At 53.2% G+C, this 21450-nt stretch overlaps 1 protein-coding gene across 2 annotated transcripts in view; it reads left to right on the forward strand.

Annotated features, from left to right (window-relative positions):
* GALNT14 (polypeptide N-acetylgalactosaminyltransferase 14) overlaps nucleotides 1-21450 on the forward strand; it is a 205039-nt gene that overhangs the window by 174781 nt on the left and 8808 nt on the right. The window contains exons 9-13 of one of the 2 annotated variants that reach the window (XM_041755899.1): nucleotides 2048-2151; nucleotides 10818-10944; nucleotides 13131-13223; nucleotides 17535-17618; nucleotides 18070-18214. In XM_041755899.1, coding sequence (XP_041611833.1) covers nucleotides 2048-2151; nucleotides 10818-10944; nucleotides 13131-13223; nucleotides 17535-17618; nucleotides 18070-18214 — 553 coding nt within the window. The remainder of the gene's footprint in view (nucleotides 1-2047; nucleotides 2152-10817; nucleotides 10945-13130; nucleotides 13224-17534; nucleotides 17619-18069; nucleotides 18215-21450) is intronic. The other variant, XM_041755900.1, reaches the window with a different exon arrangement.

The following is a 21450-nucleotide window of genomic DNA, read 5'->3' on the forward strand; positions in this document are numbered from 1 at the left end:
GACTGGCGCACTTGTCCCAGAGCTGTTGGTGATCTCCACACTGACACTTGCCCACCTCAGGTAGGGGGTCAGAAGATAAGAAGTGCTTGGAGAAGTATGGAGAAGGCCACTGGGGTGCAGTTTCTCTCACCAATGACTTAGGGATGCCCTGGATTCTTCTTGAGTATCTCTATCTCTAGACCTGCCGTGTAGTAAATGTTTGATCATTTGCATTGAATTAACTTAAGTCGGATGGAGAACCAAGGAGCAAGGAGGAGCCAAACGGTGACACTTCGATAGAAGTGTGTGGTTAGAACTCTGCTAGGGACCTGTCTCACCCGCCTGCTTACCCCTGCCCCCTCCTCCAGCCTTCATGAGCTGGAGTGATGCCAAGAGGGAGATTGACGCTGGGCGGTGGACCAGCTGATGCGCTCTATTTCTGAACTTTCTTACCACACTCAGCACCATGCAGCGCACAACAGCTTCTCAGTTACTCTCCAGAGGTGGCACCTGACATAGCAGTGGGCCGAGTCGAGGACAAAGGTGGCAGAGGCAATGGTGATGCAGCCTCCTCAGGGTTTTTCCTTCTCTGTCCCACTGCCAGGGTCCTCAGGGCATGTTCTGTTCCTGTGGGAATCCCTCTCTCCTCAGAGAATGAGTGTTTCCCAGGAATAGGCCAAGTCTCAGAACAGCATGGAGTTTGTGGCACTGTGGGAGACCTGGTTTCTTGACCTGCTCTCTACCAACTAACTGATATGGGGGAAAAGTCCCTCGGCCCTCTGGGCCCACTGGATGGGGGGCCAGGCCCTCGAGGGCTCGCCCACCTCTCCCAGCTGTCACTCCTTATAAATACTCATCCTGAGGCTCACTGGATTATTTGGTTGGACTCTGCTGTCCTCACCTGCCTTCTTCAGCACCCTGTTCCTTTCCAGGTGGCTTCTCTGGCATCTCTCTCAGCAGTCAGAGGCAGGACAGGTGGAGATAAGATGCCAAGGAAAAAGACAAAGCTGAGGGTGTGTTAGTTTGTGGGGGCTGCTGCAGCAACGTACACAGTGGCCTATCGATAGAAATGTGTAGTGTCCTAGGTCTGGAAGCTAGAAGTCCAAAATCAAGGTGTCAGCAGCATCGTTTCCTTCTGAGAGCTATGCTGGCTTGCTTGCTTGCTTTTTTTTTTTTTTTAAAGAAATATTTATTTATTTATTTTAAAGAGAGAGCACACGTAGTGGGGAGGGGCAGAAGGAGAGGGGAAGCAGAGTCCCTGATGAGCAGGGAGCCCGATCCCAGGACCCTGAGATCTTGACCTGAGCCGAAGCCAAGAGTCAGACAGTTAACCCACCAAGCCATCCAGGCACCCCTCTCCTTGGCTTTCAGATGACCTTCTTCATGTCTCTTCACACTATGTGCTCTGTATGCACTTCTGTTTCTCTGGCTCAGTGTTTCCTTTTTATTAAGACACGAGTCACGTGGGATTGGGGTCCACCCTAATGACCTCATTTTAACTTGATTATCTCTGTAGATACTCTCTCTCTCCAAATTAGGTCACACTCTGAGGTACTAAGGGCCCTAGAGCCCCAATATATTATTTTAGGGTTACATAACACCTCACAAGAGGGGTAAGGAGAGAACAAAAGGGGGAGAGCCCAAACTCAGGAAAAGGAAGTGCCATTAAGAGGTACAACCTCTGTCTTTCTCCTCTTCCTGGTCAGTGGCCCACTGCCTGGGCTCCCGTTAGTGGAGCCCCCCAAGAGAGCCACGCTGGGCAGAGCCTGTGGGAGAGGCCGGGGAGGATCCCCCAGGCCCTGAGAACAGTGGGCTTCTGAATGAGACCCAGCTTCTGCCCCCAACACCCAGAAGGCATGCTTATGAGTAAATTTGCCTGTTTTCAAGATCAGGAGATTCAAAATCAAAAGGGAAACCCGCGGAGCACGTTTTAGGTAACACATTGGCCCTTTCAAGAGGAAAAGCAGTGGGGAGAAGAGAGCACTGAGTTATGTGCAGCCCTGGCAGATGAATGTAATAGTGATCCCTCCCTCTCCCTTCCCTTCATCTTTTCCTTCCGAATGCCTAGGACTCCCATCATAGCTGGAGGGCTCTTCGTGATGGACAAATCCTGGTTCAATTACCTGGGGAAATACGATACAGACATGGACATCTGGGGTGGAGAGAATTTCGGTGAGTCCCTGTGTCTACGTCCTGGGGCCGGGTGGCATCTCTATGTCCTGGGACCACATGCACGTGGGGAGTAAGTCACCCCTTGGGGGTGAGGCCAGGTGGGGCACCAGAGGAGTGTTGCTGGGAGGCTGAGCACCAGGAAAGCCTCCCTGGGGAAGACCACCAGGGGCACGTAAAAATGTAGAAGCCAGGAAGACTAAAGAAGAATAGCACACTCAAGGCCCAGAGGCAGGCTTGAGGTGGGAGGGCTGAAAGGGGGGATTTGGAGGTAGAAGGAACCTGGGCATGAGGAGGATTGACAGTGACCCCTGGAAAGCTTGGTAAAAAACGTCTGTTGGCTGCCCTGTGCAACATAGCACTCAGTGCCAGTAATGAAGAGGGTCTGGGGTAGTCGCCACAGAAGGTTGGAAGCATCTGGGCCTTCTCTTCTGGTGAAAGAGAACAGGGCGAGGATGGATGAGGTCACAAGTTCCCGGACTGCAAACACAGGGTGTCGAGATGCATTCTGCAGCTCTAGGAGAAAAGCAGCCCGGGACCCGCTCGTGTGGGTCAGTTATGAGTGCCTCTCCTCCTGCCTCATGTGTTAGAAGTGTAACTTGGGGGTGCTTCTTGGGTTGTTGTGAAAATCCATGGAGCTGGATCTGTAAAACTCCCAGCACCATCCGGGCACGGCAAATGCTTGTCTCCTTTCGCTGCTTCTGGCAGGCGGGACCCCCAAAGGTGACTAGAACATGGGCTGCTCAGGCAGGGATTCGGCTCTATTCTGTTCCCAGCCATCTCTGGTGCTTAGAATCGTGCCCCTGTGAAGGAGGCTCACGTAAGTACTTGTGGAACAAAGCACTGGAGGAGAAGAGCCAGAGGCCAGAGTGTCACTGGGGAGCATTTGGCACAGGCTCCCCGAGGGGGGTGCGGCCCAGAGAATGCATGGTCCATGGGGCTCGGCTGGGCACTCAGCAGTAATCCCATGCATTGTCCTCTGCCATTGTTTGCTCCTGTCTCTGCCTCCAGAGTGTTTTATGGCTTTCTTCCTCAGTCACTAAGAGTTATTTTCCAGAAATTTATGGCTGCCGGCCTGACCTGCAGCATCTGTTCTCCCAAACTGGGCAGTGGAGAGAAATCCATCAGAAAAGTACATCTCTTGCCATCCCGGGGGCTGGACCAGAAGCTCAGCAAAGAAGCAGAAAACCCCAAACCCATGAACTGGAGAGATTCCCCTTCCTGGTACCCAGTCCTGGAACACAGCAGGGAAATTGGGTCCAGGTTGGAGGGCAGCTCTGCCTACACGGGCCCAGGAGAACTTGGAACCAGGTAGAGCCTTGTCATTCCCAGTGGGGACGAAATTTCTGTCTCTCTAGAGACAGCCAGCAGGGACGTGCTGTTCATTCACAGTGCCTCTCAGGATCCTTAGGGCTGTCCCCCGGCCTTTCCTCCCATCATCAAATGAATCCTTTCTGCAGCACTTCTGATAGATAGTAGTCATCCTGTCTCTGCTCCAGTGCTGTTGATGACAATTGTGTTCACTGCTTCACAGTTGAGCACGTTCTGGTGCTGTGAATTTTCGCATTGAATCGTTAGAAGATTCTTCTAGGGTGCAGGACATCTCGTGCTAGCCTCTGCTAGGGCTTCCTCTGCCCCCTTGAACCTTACAAAGTGAGTGTGATCCCTCCTCCACATGGCAGTCATGTTGGGATTCAGGCAGCATGTTATTTTTAATGATGGCACATTCTGGTCCAACCTACTGGTACCTCCTGTTTATGGCAGTGTTGACATACATCTGCTCATATCAAGTGGCAATCTCAGCTAGTTGCTTCCTGGTGGTTCGACACTCATGAGTGCTGATTTGAATGGGGAAGGAAGGAGGGGCTTCTGAGGAGGTGTAGGAGAGGCATTTTACAATCCATCACAAAATTTTTTAAAATACCCAAAAAAAAACTACCGCAGGCAGCTATCCCAGGAGACACTGTTTTCTCCCATCCTGACATTCCGTTACGTTATAGCTGGCTCCCAGCACTTTGAAAGCCATTTCTGGATTTTTTTTTTTTTAACATTTTATATGCCAGAAGGCGCAGTGCTTTTCCAATGGTACATATACCATGCAGAGCAGCCCAGCTCTGCGGGTGAGCATAGGTAGACACCAGAGTGCATGAAGGTGGGGATCTGGAAAAGCCCATCAGGATGGGGTGATCAGGGTTTGGTTGAGTCAGGGAACACTCCTCTTCAGAGGAGAGATGATAGTGAAGGAAGGGGTTCTTGCTCCAGGGAGTGATGGAGGGGACCCTCCGCACCACCCAGCTCACCACATCCTGAGATCCACCCCTCTCTCCATCCCCAGGACTATTCTGTTCCCCCTCAAAGCCAGCCTCCCCCCGGGCCAGAGAGCACTGTCTGAAATGCAGGCTTTCGCATTTTCCAGACCAGGAAGCCGCTGTGGCTGCTGCTTGGCCCAAGGTCGGGGCCCACACTCCTCAGCCGAGTCCCTCCTGGTCCTTGCCCATGTCTCCACCCATCAGTCTGGAAGCGTGAACAGAACCTCCAGCAGTGCCCAGACATGCCCGACCTTCTGCAACCACCTTGCCTCCCTTCTCCACCAAGTGCTGATTCCGCTGTGCAACAGAGCCCTGCGGCAGCCTCCCCCCAGGAGCAGGACACCTTCCCTGCCCACTCTCTTGCCCACCATCCTCGCTCTATACCCCTCAGCAGCTGGTTCTCCTCTCTATGGGCTACTGAGCTCTTTTGTGTATTTGTGTTCATTCATTTGTGGCGGCCGCCTGCCTGCTACTAAACCCAGCAGAAGGCGAGAAGACTCCTCCAACTTCTAGTCCTCAAGGCTCAGAACACCAGAAACTGCTGGCTACCTGTGTTTGTTCAAAACCAAGAGCTGGGAGCTTGCAAGCAGATTCTTTACTTTTCTTTCTTTCTTTTTTTTTTTTTTTTAAGATTTTATTTATTCATGAGAGACACAGAGAGAGAGGGGCAGAGACACAGGCAGAGGGAGAAGCAGGCTCCCTGTGGTGGGAACCCGATGCAGGGCTCGATCCCAGGACCACGGGAATACAACCTGAACCAAAGGCAGACACTCAACCACTGAGCAAGCAGATTCTACAGAGGAGCATGGTCTGCTGATACCTCGATGTGAGCCTTGTGAGACCTTCAGGAGGGAGCCAGCCAAACCCACACACTAGGTCCATGTGTCCTTTGTTACCGCAGCAAAACAGATTCCCTTCCCTATCCCAGGACTGCTCTAAGTAGGCGATGCACATGCCCCTCCTTCCCCTTCAGACCCACTCAAGCAGCACTTACTAAAGGGGCATCGTATCTGACTTGCTGGTGCACTTTATCCCTCAAAACTTCTCTTTCTGACTCTCCCTCTTCGTGCTAGATGGCTCAGGGTAATAGAAAATGGCTAGATCATCTGAGAAGAGCATCCAAGTCTGATGAGAAGTCCTCTTTCCTTGCAGATGGGGAGCTAAGCTAAAGCAGGCTGCTCTTCAGTTCTCAGTTCCTCCTCTGGGCTGCTGCCAAAGCCCCATGCCCAGGCAAAGTCTCCCAGGGCCATCGTCTCCCGCTGCTCCTGAACTTCCCCACATCTACTCAAGGCCCATCAGAGAGGATACGGATGGCTTCTTTTCTGTAAGGAGTATGGAAAGTTTAGGGCACCATCTTGGCATTTGCAGTTGGATGGGCATGGGTGGCCATGGTGTCCCTTTGGCTAGTCTTTGTTCAACAGCTTGGGGCCTGGATACCGCGTGATTGGCCCAGATGGTACAAAGTACAATTTTGTGGACCAATAAGATGTTCTCTACCCAAGTCCACGTGTTCATTGAAAAATAATAACAGAACTTCCAGGCCCAGGAGGTCCTGAGACCTTAAAGATCATTAAACGGAATACTCTGTTGGTGCATTTATGTGTGTGGACTTAGGAATAACAGTAGCCATGTAGGTGCCCACCATTGCCCACTCCACTTCCCCATCTTGAGTGGGTTTCATATGGCCAGGGATATAGTGGGTCATGCTGCTGTGTGTACAATGTGTGTTTGTGCACGATACATGGAGCTCCATGTAAAACAGGACATTGTATTCAGTGGAGCTCATGTCTAAAGCTCCTTCCACCTTTGTTCAGAAACCAGATATGAAATTAAATTGGAACCTTGATGGGTCTGGCTGAGCAATGGCGTGTGAAGAGCTGTGGTTTGGCTTCTGGGGAGAAAGCATCTCCTTTCCCATCCAGCAGCCATGGGCTTGTCAGGTAGATGCTGGTCTGGGAGCTGGGGCTGTGCAGGGAGGCCCATGGAGCCCTGTTAGACAACCAGTGGGTGGGGGAGGAGACAGGAGAAAAGAGGTGAGGATGGAGGATGGGGAGGGCAATTTGCCCTCAAGTGTGAATCTGACGTCTAAAGAAAATAAGATACCAGTGCCCTCAATGAGCGTGGAATAATTACACGTCTCCCTGCCTGGAATTCAGAGTGGATTAGGGCCTGCGTGACAGTCATCGCCGGGGAGATCGTGCGGGCGCTGACTCAGCGAGAACCCCCTACAGATTCCCTACATCATCTTTTCGCTCCGTCCTCCTCACTTAAGAAAGTGATGACTTTGCAGGAGCCGCCAACAGGGGGGCGGAGGGTCTAGGTGGTGCCTGGGAGGCTTGCTGCCCCACGCCTCCCTGCATGTGCACTTCTGATGCATGAGCCTTGCTGCACGGCACCTCTGGATGTCAAGACTTTCCCAGGAGTCAGCACATACCTGTGAGGACAGTTATCCTGACATTAGTGGTGTAGACAAGGGCAGGGCAACTCCACGTCCGGGATGCAAAGTATCCCACACCGTATACTGTGACCCATCATGCTAATCTGCTCACTCCAGGCTGTGCCACCCAGACCTCTCGACTGTGGGGGCAGCATAGCAGTGTGGGTCTGGCCCTGGGTCTCCGATCACCTCAGTTATAACACTCAGGAACCCCGGAACACAGAAACCATTACTGCATCTCGGGCTGCAGGCACCTTGGGGTGGCATCAGCAGGACGGAAGGGGCACAAAGACAGACATTTGTCAGGACTGAATGGATGAGCAGAGGAGGTGCCATGTGGAGGCTGGTCATAGAGGAGGCTCTCATGTTGGCCAGTAGAAGCCTTGAAGGCAGTGTCTTTGCAGCCACAGCCACATTGCTTGACAGTGGCTGTCGAGTGCTGAGGGCGGGTGGAGGCAGGGTGAGGGCTGCATTCTGGAGTGGGGAGATGTGCTTCTGCCCCCAGGCACCTGCTGGCAGGTGTCAGGTCAGAACCGCTTCTGCACCATAAAATGACATCCGCAACCGTGAGCGGGGTTGTTAGGATGACTGAGACGCTACCACCTGAGAGAGGAGGACCGAACAAAGCGCAGCCCAGGGGGAGATGAAGAGATCATCTTCCTCTTCCTCCCATGGCTCGTGTTTGCAGAATTGAGATACGTGGCGGTTTTTGGCCAAAGCACCAGACTCAGGAAAATGAGGAGGAGGGGGAGAGCTGGTTTTACAGGTGGAGGTGAGGCAGCAGGCTGCAGCGGGCTGTGGAAGGGTGGCAGGGGCAGAAGATACACCACCTCTGTGCTGGTGTCCATGCTCCTTTGCAGAGCATCCCACAGCCCCTGGAAGCTGGTGCTGGAGCCAGAGAGAGCTGGGGCTGGTGGCATGAAGGCGAGCCCTCAGCATCAAGTGAACCGCGGGGTCAGCTGAGGAAACGGTGTCAGGAGGACACTGTAAAGACAGAGCCTTGGATGGAAGAATGCCAGGAGACCAGAAGGAAAGTGGAGAAGGACCAGGGTCAGGTGACTGCTTTCCAAGGTGGGGACCTGTCCACGCAGTGGCAGAAGGGCAGGATTCATATATGCAGAGGGAAGGAAGATTCTGGGCAAGGGGAGCCAGAGGAAGAAACAGGTGGCAGGGGTAGGAGGGGGTGGGGAAGGGAACCGAAGCATAGTTTAGAGGGATTCGCTTTGCAAATGAGGAGGGACATATGTCTTATTTGAATACATGGAAAGGAAGAGACTGTAGCCAAAACGTATGCATATTTTTGGAAGAGGGCTGGCACAAAATTTGTAGGTTATATCTAGTAAACCAGATCTCCGTCTCTAGTTTTGAAAGATGAGAGGGTTTTCCTTTTTGGGAACTGGAGCAGACCGTATTTTGAGATCCTGGGGAGGAAATGATTAGAACACAGTAGACTTTTGGAACACACTGTTAAGGAGGATGTCCTGAGACTAAAGTCACACACGCTCTAACAGTTCCACAGCCCGACCCCTGCAGCCCCTCCGCACGCTCACTGCAAGGTGGAGAGGCGGGAGGTAGCCATCAGCTAAGCTCACTCACTGCTCCCTGCCTGCCCCGCACCAACGCCAGGCTGGGGGGGAGGATCCCAACAGCACCCCAGCCCAATGCCACATTGCTATGTATCCGGGACCTTGATGGAAAGTCAAAATCTTGAATGCTAAGTCCACAGATTTCAAGCGGCTACTGATGGCAGAAGAAGGAAGCTGGAAGCAGGCACAGGAGGGCGGTGCTAATGGGGTCTGTGTTTCAGAGACTGGCTTAAGGGGTGTCTGACCATGTGGCTGATTTTTCCATGTACTTAAGTTTTCCCCATGTTCTTAAAATTCTGTTTCATTTGATGTGGACAGCAACCCTGTGGAGGTCTTTTATGATGTTGGCTTGACATGTGAAAAAGCCAGCCTCAGTGAGGTGAAGCAGGTTTCCCCAGGGACATGGCTACAGACTTCAGGCTGTGGACCCCAAAGCCAAGCTCTCCCATCTCCTTCCCTCCCTGTTCTTGCCATCGTTTGGAAGCAATCTTGAGAATCCTTTCTTTATGCTAGTGCACACATTGTCCCCCACCCCCCGGTCCCCGAGCTTCCTGGAAATGAGCTGTAGCCCATTCAGGGCAGCACCTCAGCAGGCAGAAGGGCAGGTGTAGAGAAGGTGGCAGCACTGGGGTTGGTGTCAAGGGAGCCTTGTCTGCAACTCAAGGACATGGGGCAAGAGGCAGGTAGGTAAAGGCAGGCTGAGGACAGGTGAGTGAGAGAGCAGGTGAGGATGGCAATGAAACCTCGTGTCTAGGCACTTGCTCGGAGAACTAGAAAGGAGACAAAAGAGGATCTCAGACAAAAGAGGATCTCAGGTGAAGGAGCCCAGGGAGGTGGGACCCAAAGTGCTAGAGATTGCAGGGCATGTATGTGGTAGGAAGGCACTAGAATACTCACATCCCCATTCCCTACTCCTGGACCCCAACCTGCTTCCACATGCCCCCCACACACACCCCCACCCCCAGCCACCACCATCAGGAACAGTCACCCATGGACATGGATTTCTCTTGAGCCAGCCTGCCCTCCTCATATTTGAGCTTGATTGCAGAAGAATGGACAAGATGGGGATTCCTGAATGAGAAGCTGGCATTTCCCACCCCTGGGGTGCGCCGGGGAACCTGCCCTGGGTGCAGTCAGTAAGGAGGTACACTGTCTGTAGACAAGTTAAAAGCAATCACGAAGCTTTGAAACAGTCATTCAGCTGCTCTAAACAATAGCAGTGATAAGATACTCCCCTTCACCACGGTGGCGTGCCACTGCTTCCATCTGGGGCGGAAGCGCTGCTTCAAGCCTGCTAGAACCCAGCCCCAGGGGAGAAAAGCACACCCCAGCCTACTCCCAGCTGCAGCTGCAGCAGCTGACCAGGAACAAATGGACCTGTGTGCAAAATCCCCACCCTGGGGAGCGACCCCAGCAACAGCTTAAAATCTTCCAGCATTTTCTACAGCTGCTCTCGGTTACTGCCTAGGCTGCTTCCTCCAGGGCTAGGATTCAGGCACCCTTACAGAGTGTAGAACTGCAGTCAGGGTGTTGAGGGGTGCTCTGGGCACCTTGTCCCGGTGCTTCCCGGGAATCCTGCCCATGGGGGTTGCTAGCCTGTCAGAGTGTGACACTCACTCCCTTCATGACAGCCCCTTCTGTCTGGACCTTAACGGTTGGGGAAGTTCGCCTGTATTCTTTTTTAAAGATTTTATTTATTTACGCATGAGAGACACACAGAGAGAGGCAGAGACACAGCCAGAGGGAGGAGCAGGTTCTCCATGGGGAGCCCAATGTGGGACTCGATCCCAGGACCCTGGGATCACGACCTGAGCCAAAGGCAGACGCTCAACCACCGAGCTGCCCAGGCATCCCTGCATGTATTCTTGAATGGAAACTCTTTCTTCTTGGTCCTGATTCTGACCCTCTGGGGTCATAGGAGCATGTCTAACCCATCTTCCCTGTGTCCAGAAGCAGCAGTCTGGTCACCCCAAGGCTTCTGTTTTCCAGGCTAAATAAAGCATTGCAGCCAGGCCCTGCACCGTGCTGTCCCCCAGACGTGGCCACCCCAGGAATGTGCTCCTCCAAGCCAGCCTCTGTTTGTGTCCATAGTCACTCTTGTCACCCTCCCAGTTAGGAGTTCTCCTCATCCCCATTTGCAGAAGGGGAAACTGAGGTGGCACAGCCAGCAGAGCACGCAGTCTGGCTGTGGATCTAGCTCTGAACCCCAAACCCCAGGCTGGGTGCAGCCGGCCCTGACCACCTCCTTGGACCTGCTGCCTCCATGCTGCCACCATGTGTCCCCTCCCCATTGGGAGGGCACAGAGCAGTGATGAGGGGGGCATGGCTGTCTTGCAGAAATCTCCTTCAGGGTGTGGATGTGCGGCGGCAGCCTGGAGATTGTCCCCTGCAGCCGAGTGGGCCATGTCTTCCGCAAGAAACACCCGTATGTTTTCCCAGATGGAAACGCCAACACATATATAAAGTAAGTGCGAGTCCCGGGAGTTCTATGGGGGCAACAGAAAGCCCAGGGCTTTCCTGGTGGTGGGCTGTGGCTGCCCCATGTTCTCTGGTAGGTTGCCTGAGTGTTCTGGTTGCTCAGGAGCCACACGTCATGCTCCCTGGGGGGTCTGCCAAAGCAAGAGGTGGTCGGGCTGGCCCACCCAGCATTAGGAGGAGGCCTGAAGCTCTTCTCCACCACTGACTTCCCCAAGGCTTGACGTGGCCCACAAATCACTGGGTGGCACCGTCCTGCAGAGCTCTGGGTGTTTGGGATGGGGGAAGAAGATGCCATTTAAAAAAAAAAAGAAGATGCCATTTTTGCCTCCCAAATTCTAGAAGATCCTCCACTCCCACGTTGAGGCTGGGTCACCAGGGGAAAGGTCGTCGGGAGGATTTGAGAGTGGGGACACACAAGTGGCTGAGCTCACATGCCTACCCCAGGGCCCTGCAGGTGCATAGACAGGATCCAGGCTAGGGCAAGCCCTGCACCCTGGGCTTCTTCCCTAGGGTGGGTGTTTGCACCTCCTGCTGAGGGACAGGATGATGATCCCAGGGTCTCAGTGAGCAGGTGGCATCCACCTACTTATCCCTGCTCCATACACCTCCTGCCTTCATACACCTCCTCCTGTGATTCCTTCTGCCTCAGTCTCCTCTTCTGTTTCAGAAATGTTTCACATACGTCCCTCTTTCCTCCAGCTTCTTCTCACCCTTTCCCTTATCCTCTGGTCTCTCGTCATCTGACAGCCTCACTTTACCCATTTGTCCTCCTTTTTCCTGTTTTCTGTCATCGGGTCCATTTAGGGGAGGGAGAGGGCAAGCACCTACCTCTCTTGGTGCTTTTCTTCCTTCAGGGTGTCGTTTCCTTATCTGTCGGCACACGTTTAAGCAGGTAGGGGCCACGTCCTGACACAACCGTCTCGAGGCTGGCCTGGATTTGAGCAGGTGGAAAGTTAACACCTTTTGCAAAAACTGGGTGGGCAAGGGTAGGGCGGTGAGAAACCCAGCAGACTCCCAAGATAGGGCTGCCTCGGCCCCCCGGGTTTCCAGGAGGATAGGAGAGTGGGGGACAGCTGGTAGAAAAAATGATGCGGGCCCTCCTAGGGGTAAGGGGACAGACCTGGGCTTCACCATGTTCAAGTGTGGGCCCTGGCCCCGGGGTTAGTCAGTGGTTAGAGAAAGGTAGCACAGGTGTCTCCTGAGCAGCATCCAGTTTGCTGATGGCTAGGCCTGGGCAGGGAGCCAGCGAGGCACAGGTGCCTGCCTTCTGTGCACTGAGAGCGGGCCACGGGTGTGACTGTCATTTTGGGCCCAACAGCTTGGAAGGGCTTGCCATCGTCCCCCACGGAGCGTGTCTGCTCTGACAGAACCAGAAGTGGATAGAAGCATGGACTGGTTAGCGAGGCCCCAAACTGCCTGACACCCCCAGGGGGCGGGAGTGGGGGGGCTGCTCCTACACTGCCCCTGGCATCTGACTTTCTGATGACCTCTCCCTTGCTCTGGGGCTCTTCCTGGCTTCTCTGTCTCCCTACCTGCTAAATTGTGACCTCCGTGTCAGTCCCTCTTTCTCTCTTTGTTGACCTTTGAGGTCAGACCCAGAGCAAACACCTGATGGAAAAGACTAGCGTGCTGGCAAAATGTCTGACAGGGGGCTTAATGACTTGATTCTTTGCACCCGCACCATGCTGAGCGCATGGGCCCTGGGAAGCGGCATGATTGGCTTCCCTGCCTTGAGCTGGGACCCCAGCACTTCCCCTGCATCATGGGGGAGCACCTGGAGTAGGATGGGAGGCATGATGACCACCACAGGCCCTGCCTCTCTCTTCTTGGTTGCTGGCAACATGGGATGTGTGGGCTCCCCTCTCCCTTTTGTTTTCTTTTCTTTTTTTTTTCTTTCTTTCTTTCTTTTTTTTTTTTTTTTTTTTTCCTGAGCCGCTTAAGTTCCATCTCTGGTACAATTTTTTTCTGGTATGTACCTTTTGGGGAAGAGCTCACCCTTACTGCTAAAGTCCTGTGTCTTGGAGTCAAGGGCCCTTTGGAGATTGGTTGGGACTTGGCTAGGCCCAGAATCCACACAAGAATGCTCTTACTGGATCGTGGGGGGTGCCCAGCTGGGGTCATGCTGCCTGCATGTGCATTTTAACCACAGCGGGACACCCCGTATCTCCCCAGGAACACCAAGCGGACAGCTGAGGTGTGGATGGATGAATACAAGCAGTACTACTATGCTGCCCGGCCGTTCGCCCTGGAGAGGCCCTTTGGGAAGTAAGTCCCCCTTCTGGCTGCTTTGTGCAGAGGGCCAGAAAGAGCACCAGCTCCTGACAGCCTCGCCACTTAGCTAGTCAGCCAGTCTCCAGTCTCTGCAAGGCCCAGGCTGTGGCTGCTCTCTTCTATACCTCCTCTTGCTCCTGCCTTGTCCTGGGCTTGTGGGGTTTTCGGCAGCTCTTGCGGCAAATGACTGTGGGACCAGTGGCACAGGGGGGCGAGCTGTGCCTTGCACAATGGAGCAACATTTCTAGCTTTTTACAGGAAGGTAGGATGTGAGACACGTCGACCTTAGTCCCTCTGGGTCAGAGCTCCTCCTCCTCGTTCTGAGTCACCCAAGCCCAAACCACCCTCCTTCCTTGGAGGAGCAGTGTCCTACAGGTATCCCCCAGAGCTCTGTCCCAGCTTCGTCGGAGTAGATGAGAACAGGGAAGGAATTGTGTGCCAGATGCTATAAATACGATCCTGTGAGTGCTCCCCAAACCCTGAGAAACGGGTTTGATTGCCACTATGTTGCAGAACAAGAGATTGAGGCTTCTGTAGGGTGAGGTACTTGCCCTGATCACATCTCAGTACCAGGGGGATGAGGCTCAAACCATACCCATCCATCTGATCCCAAAACCATAGGTTGCATTCTCCAACCCAGAGCTGAGAAGGGAAAAACAGAAACCTTGTCTGTGTTGTCATCTGAGGGCTTCCAGGGGCAGCCAGTGGCTTTTGTCCTGCTAACGTCCCTCCGTCAGACAGGCTGGTGAGCAGATGGATGTCTGCAGCCCGTCCCTGCTCAGGAGGATTAAATCAGACACGACCAAAATGGCTTGCATCTGAAATTATAGACCCAGGACGTCCCCCCAGTTCAGTCGCTCAGAACCTCACAAGGAGTGAGAAGAGTCCTGAATCCACGTCAGACTTCCAGCCCACTGACCATGGCCATGCACCCCGGCCTTTCTTTACCTTCCTCCCTCCCCAGCTTGGGTTCCGCTCTCTTATTTAGAGAGAGGGCTTAAAAGATCTTATTCTCAGCATTTTGCCCTGTTGAGCGTCTGTCAGGACCTCAGGCAAGTTTTCTCAACCCTGAATGACCCTGACTTTGTGCCTCTCCCACCCCTCCTGTGCTCAGGCTGCTGAAGATTCTGGAAAGTATCAGCCGATGCTGCTAACATACTGTGGCCATCAGTGTCAGGCAGGCCCGTAGTAGGGCTGTCAGTCCTGCTGCCTTTCCTGGCCATCATTCTCCCCAGTCTCCAATAAACCTCTCTATCCAGGATCCCTGGGTGGCTCAGCAGGTTTGGCGCCTGCCTTTGGCCTGGGGCACGATCCTGGAGTCCCAGGATCGAGTCCCACGTCCGGCTCCGGCATGGAGCCTGCTTCTCCCTCTGCCTGTGTCTCTGCCTCTCTCTCTCTCTCTCTCTCTCTCTCTCTCTGTCTATCATGAATAAATAAATCAATCATTAAAAAAATAAATAAACCTCTCTATCCGCCCCCCTCCGACTCCACCCGTCATTCACGGCAGAGGACACCTTCTGTTTTATAGCTGAAATAGATGGCATCGACTTCCCCAAACCAACCGACCTTGGCCCTATTGGCTCCCTTCTTCCATCTCAAAAGATAGGTGTGCTTCATGTCGTGTTAGACCAGCCCCCAGCCTATGCTCAGGATCCACCTTTCATCTGCATTCATTCGTAAATCAACATTTATCGAGCTCCCTCTGCCTGGATTCCTCCCTTTCCTGCCTCCTGGCTCAGAGCTTCTTAAACTTTAATGTGCACACGGATCTCCTGGGGAATCTTGTTAAAATGTGGCTGCTGATTCCGTAGGGTTGAATTTCTAATAAGCTCCCAGGTGGGTGCCATGCTGCTGGTCTGAGGGCCTGTCCTGGCAGAGCAGAGCTCTAGGGCAATGCCTCCCAAACTAGCCTGCACTTTGCAGGCACCAAGGAGCTTCAGAAGCTACAGATGCTGCTCCCAGAGAGCTGATCAGGTCTGGGGCATGGCCTGGGCTAGGCTGGGGAATTTTTAAAAGGCAGCCCCCCACCCACCCCGGCCCAGGATTCTAATGTGCAGCTGGTGTGGGAACCACTGCTCTAGGGACTCTGCCCTCCACTTCCTCATCCCTAATGTGTCTTTGCTGATGCATGTTCCCCATCAGCATTTAAACTGATTCAGGGTCTTCTATCTTAAAACGATTTAAAAAGGGAGAGAAGAAGGTGCCTCGTTAGCACAGTAGGCAGCGCATCAGTCTCATAAAAAGGAAGAGGAGGAAAGGAAACAATCTACAAAAACTTTTCTTCAACCCAGTGTCACTCGTCCCCTACACCTGTCTGCTCCTGAAGGCCAAACGTCCTAAAGCACCTGCCCACATATGCTGTGGGTGACCCACCCCCCTGGGCCCCTTATGCCGTCTCTCCCACCCATCCCATCTGGCGCAGCTCCGACCACGCTGTCTGTGCCTGCGGCTGTGGTTGTACTGCTGCTCAGGCTCCACCTTCTCCGTCCATGGCAGCCTCACCTTTCTCTTTCCTGCCATGTTTGTAGTCTTTTTCAAGGGCCTGTCATCACCATCTGCGTACTGTGTGTTCTCCCTGACGTCAGCCGCCACTTCTTCGCTGCTGACTCTTGTGTCTGTGTCCCTGTCCTGGGCCTACCCCTGGAGCCACAGTCCCTTCAATCCCAGTAGGAACTGGATATCTCCACCTGGACGCCTCCAAGACTCCTCCAGTCCTAAAAGAAACTCATCTGCTTTGCTTCTAAATTTGCTCCCCATTCCGCATCCCCCATCTCCATGAACACCCTTCCTCGTGTCCTGTTGCCCAAGGCAGAAATCAGAGCAGTCTTCCCTCCCTCCACCTTCCCATGTCAAACAGTCCCCAGGTCCTGGTGCCACTGCCTCCATCGTGCACACAGCACCCAGGTCTTTGCTAAACACTGAACGTGGCACTTTAAAAAAAAAAATGATGTCATTCCTCTGCCCATGTTGCTTGGAGTCTGTGGAGGCAATGTGGTTAGTGGGAAGGAAGATGTCCTGGTGGTGAGAATGCCTTGTCCGGTGTGGAGCAGAAGGAGGTGAGGCTGGCCCGACCAGAGCCAGTCCCCTGTGCTCACCCAGGAAGGACAAGGTATATAAATGGAGCCAAGAGGGGTGGTGGCAGAGCAGCTGGGGAAAATGGAGGGACTTGGACCTATCATTTCTCTCCATTCCACCCACCCCCTTCCCTACCTGAGAGCACCCTCAGCACCTGGGCTTCTACAGCCGCCTCCCAGTGCTCTCTCTGACTCCAGCTTTGCCCAATCAGACCCAATTACCACCAATAAGATTCTCTGGAAGTTCAGGCATCACCATGTCATGCTTTGCTTAGAACCTGCCTGTTGCATCCATTGCCTGAAAGTCCAAACTCCTCCACTGTGGCCTGCCAGACCCTATATGGTCTGTTTCTTCATCTCTCCTCCTGCTCACTTCCCCTCTGCCATCCTCCACATACATACGTTCATGCACGCACATAGTGTAACCTCCCGCGGCACTTCTCCTACCATAGGACTGCTCCTTTACATGGTCCTATCTCCCTTTGCTGTTCCCCAGCCTCTACCGGAGGCCCCGACCTCACCCACTTTTTGGGTTGTCTAGATAGTGTCCACTTGTCCTTCCAGATACCAGCTTCAGCCTTACCACCTTGGTGACTGCTGACTTGACCAGCAAGGGTACACCTCTGAGATGCTCCCACAGCCCCTGCATGCCCACCCCACATCCAGGGTCGTGATTGCTTGTTTTTCATTACCTTTCCTTATTGTTCAAAAGCTCACCATTCATCATTTCCCACCTTGGGCACAATACCTGGCACATAGTAGGGGCTCCATAAATATTTGATGAACAAAGGCATCACCCGGCCCCAGAACCAGCCAAAGAAGCTGCTGCTTTCAGGGTGGGGTGGTCCGGAGTGGTATTTTGACTACAGAATCCAAAGAGAGATGTGTGGGTAAGTAGACTCAGAGCCCCAGTGGTGTATTATTAACAACACTGCATGTTCTTGTAGCCTTGTTTTTAATGAAAAGTAAAAACACCCCCAAACTCCATTTTCAAGTAAAAGCACAAATCCTTAGTGTCATTACCACACCAATGTGAGCTATTGCTAAGTGTTTTCCATAGCTCTGTCTGGAGCTCTAGAAATCTCTCCTGGTGAATTTCTCCAGCGCCCTCGGGAGAGAGGTGGGCACGGCGTGGGCACAGCTTGTGCTCCGTGTCTCTTAACCTCGTACCTGTCTCTGACACACAGCTGTGCTTTTGTCTTTGTGCCTACCCCTGCCCCCCTCCCCCCAGCATTGAGAGCAGATTGGACCTGAGGAAGAATCTGCAGTGCCAGAGCTTCAAGTGGTACCTGGAGAATGTCTATCCAGAACTCAGGTACCCGCCCTACCTTTTGAGCCTTTGCCTGCTGTGAGGAAATGCCATCGGCTGACTTGGTCTGGAAAGACGACATCCCGTGGGCAACTGGATAAAGGCTTTTAAGTATAGGGAGGTCTGTAAAGACCAGTTGGCTTCCCTTATTCCTGAAACCAGGAGAGGAATTAAGTTAATCAGTAGTATGAGGGATGGAGGTTAGCTAGTAGCAGCATTTCTCAACTGCTGGGGTTTGAGTCCCAGGTGTGACCTGAGGCTGATGCTATCTCCAAGCCAGGTTCCATGGGTGTCTTCTTGCTACCTTGTTCCTAGCAGGAGCCCCCACTCCAGCACAAGTCGCTGTAATAGCACCCCAGTGAGATGCCCCTCAAAACACTGCCTCCAGCTCTCCAGCTGCTAATGCCACTAAGCCAGAAAGCAGCCGGTTCTCATCTCTCCTCTGGTTTTCCTCCAGAATCCCCAACGATTCCTCCATCCAGAAGGGTAATATCCGACAGAGACAGAAATGCCTAGAGTCTCAAAGGCAGAAAAACACAGAAACCTACGACCTCAGGTTAAGCCCCTGTGTCAAGACCAAAGGCAAGGATGCAAAATCCCAGGTAAGGAACAGGCTGGGGAGAGAACGTGTACAGGGACTCAGCCTCTGTCACCTGCTTTTATGTGACACCAGGTGTCCACTTACACCCAGAGCCTAGCAACAGAGCAGGAGAAGTATGATTTCCCCTCACTCTGGGACTGGGTTCACTCCAGTGGGTTTCCACATGTGTGGACATGTGTGTGGTTTCTCTGGAAGATCTCTTACCAGGCCACATTGTGCCTATAGGAAATCACCATCAAATTAGCAGGATCTAAGGAGTACGTCATTGGCGTCCATCCTGCTGGCAAGTAAGTGAGGGCTAGGTCAGGCAGAGCAGGGCGAGCAGCTACCTGGAAAACATGAAATGCTGATAGAGAGAAGCATGCCTCTGGGTGACGCTGGTCCAGGATGACATGCCTGCTCTGAGGCTCCCCGCCGCTCTAACCCTGACTTCTGGTGGGCACATCAGGTCTGGTAAAACCATCGCCGTCATCCACCGCCCCCATCGCTGGCAGGGGCCTCGTTCACCTGCGCCCCATCCCCACTGCGTCCCATCCTCAGCAGGCCTGTGACTCCACCTGCCCCAGGCCGGGAGGAAGCACAGGAATCCGTTCTCAGAAAGGTTGCCTCGTTCCTGTGCCTTCATCCATTCATCCACATGGCACGCCCACGTTCCGTGGGTCAGTGTTCTCCCTCTGGGGATGGAAAGCTTTTAAAGGCCACAGGCAAACCCACAGTCTGTCTCTGCCTCTGTCACACTTGCTGGCTGGACACGTTAAAGCACATCCAGCGCATAACTTCCTCCTGGTCCCCATGGCACAGCTGGATCTCTCCAGCATTCCTGTTCTTTCTCTCTCTTCTCTTTGCTGGCTCCTGTCCTCCACTTTCCTGTGCTCGTGGGGAATATTACCGGGGCTTTTAGGTCGCTATTCTGTTCTCTGTAAATGGTTTCTTGTTTCATCCAAGCTCCCAGCTTTGGCCACATCCTCTCTTTCATTGATTCACAGATTCTAGTTTTCATCCCCCCACGAATTCACGCATTCACTCAGTAACCATCTCTGTTCTCTGCTGTGAAGACACGGAGATGAATGACTAGGTTGTGCATCTCCGTGGTCCCCCAAGGGATCTAATGCAGGAAAAAACAGATAAGCAGCTGTTCTGTTAGAAGCTCGGTCCGGGATGGAATGCAGGTCCAGGCTGCTCTAGAAGCACTGAGGGATGGTGTCTACCGTATGCAGGAGAGTCAGGGACGTCTTCCCAGAGGCCTTGAAAATGAGCTGCATCCTGAGAGCAGAGTAGAAACAGGCCATGTTAGGAAAGGGAGGGGAGGAGGAGCAGCCCGGGAAGCACAGCACGCGTGGAGGCCTGGGCTGTGGCTGGGGGACCAGAGGCGAGCCCACAGCCGCCACGAAGTCATCCATGATGTCTGTGATTCTAGTAGACGGACAGCGACAAGCAGCTGCCAAGTGCCACAGCCACCTCCCTGGCCCACTGCTTCCCTCCATGTGACTGCTCTCTCCCAGGCTCCACGGCTCTGATCCCATCCATCTGCCCTGGCTCTTCTTTCTCCTGGTCCCCATTTCTGCAGGTCCTGTCCCTTCTCTCCTCAAACAGCTCCCCATGGACCCTGCATTCCTTCCTCCATGCCCGATCAGCCTTCCTCATCTTTGGCACTGTTGATGTTCTGGGCTGGATGGGTCTTTGTGCTGGGGACTGCCCTGTGCTCTGAGGTCTGCCTAGAAGCATCCCTGGCCTCCACCCATCAGATGCCAGAGCACCCCACACGCACCATTCATGACAATCGAACTATCTCCAGGCTACACCAAACGCCCCTGGGACATAAAACCACCCGGACTGGGAACCACTGTGTTAGGTTATAGCCATAGCCTCCAGCCCCCACTCCTCATCCCCCAACATGTCACATTCAAACCATGGTTCCCCACCTCAGTACAGCCTTCAGTGGCTCCCTGCTGCCTGCCTCCAGAACCCACACCCGCAGCACCAGCCTCTCACTTGCAGTGGCTTTTCCCAGACCCGTTTCTCTGCTCCAGCAGGACATGGGAGGGGCTGCCTGAGTTAGGAAAGGAAAAGTCAAGCAGAGGTGTCAATTTTGCTTGAGGTATGGCAGCCTGCCTGGGAATGGCACCGTTTGCTCAAGTAGTATTTTGTAAAATGTAGTGAATAGCTGATGCCCATCCCTCTCTTCTGAACCTATGTGTGGGCGCTATTCATAGGGGATCCCAGTGGCCAGAATGTTGTCACCACCTTTTCCCTGGGACAAGAGTTTTCTCAATCTATCTTCAGTGAAGCAGCATATTTTCTGGTACTTAATGTCTTTGGCTGAATAAGGAAGTAGGAGGAGAGGAGCCATGGATCTCTGGGTATTGGAGAGGGTTCTCCAATGGCCCAGCCCTGGTGAAAGATTGCCAAACCTTCATTTGACTGGAGAGTAATAGTACCTATTCCAGCTGACCTTCTAATGGCAGAGAAAGGGGAGTAAAAGCAGTCGTCTGTGGGAAACTAAGGGTGATCGTAGTAACAGTCTTTGAGTGAGCCAAAAGGTCTTTCTAGAAGATAGGGCCAAGCTATCACTCCTTCCCACTTTGGCAAGAACGGTTGGATTTGTGTAGCAGCAGCATGAACTCAAGAAAAATGGAAGGAGACTCTGAGATCAGAGTTCCACCGGCTTCCACAGAGGACAGCGAGTGCCTGTGGTGCTCCTGGTCCAAGGCTGCATGCTGGGTGCTGGGTGGAGCTAAATTGGATTAGACACAGCCCCCCTCCCAGCAGTAGGCCTGGGATGCACGTCCAAGTCTTCTGAAGGTGTGAACCTGCTTTAGACAGATAGAAGTCTACATAACTATTTCAGCTGGAATAATCCCCAAGTGTGCATGTGTGCACGTGTGTGCATGTGTGTAGGACATACACCCTTTAGCACTGACTCATGTTACCTTTCTTGTCCTTTCAGTATCTTTCCCTCCTTCTTGCATAAGAAAGGGCTTTCTTCTACTGTGTTAGGGCATCCAGAGGTTCTCTCCTCTGACCCTGCTCTGCCTCTTTGCCCCTCCTAACATTTCCTTTTCTTCTTGGTCTACCTCTTGGCCTGTCCAGAGGGGGATCACTTCTGCCCCTCACACCCATTCCCATAACTCTTTCCACCCTCTCTCAGGCTGCCTCCTCTTTTGCCTGGGAGAAGCCATATCAAGGAAGGAACACAAGAGCCCTGTTAAAGAGGTTTACTATTATCCTAATTTTACA

The sequence above is a fragment of the Vulpes lagopus genome, chromosome 5, assembly GCF_018345385.1.
Source record: "Vulpes lagopus strain Blue_001 chromosome 5, ASM1834538v1, whole genome shotgun sequence".
NCBI lineage: Eukaryota > Metazoa > Chordata > Mammalia > Carnivora > Canidae > Vulpes > Vulpes lagopus.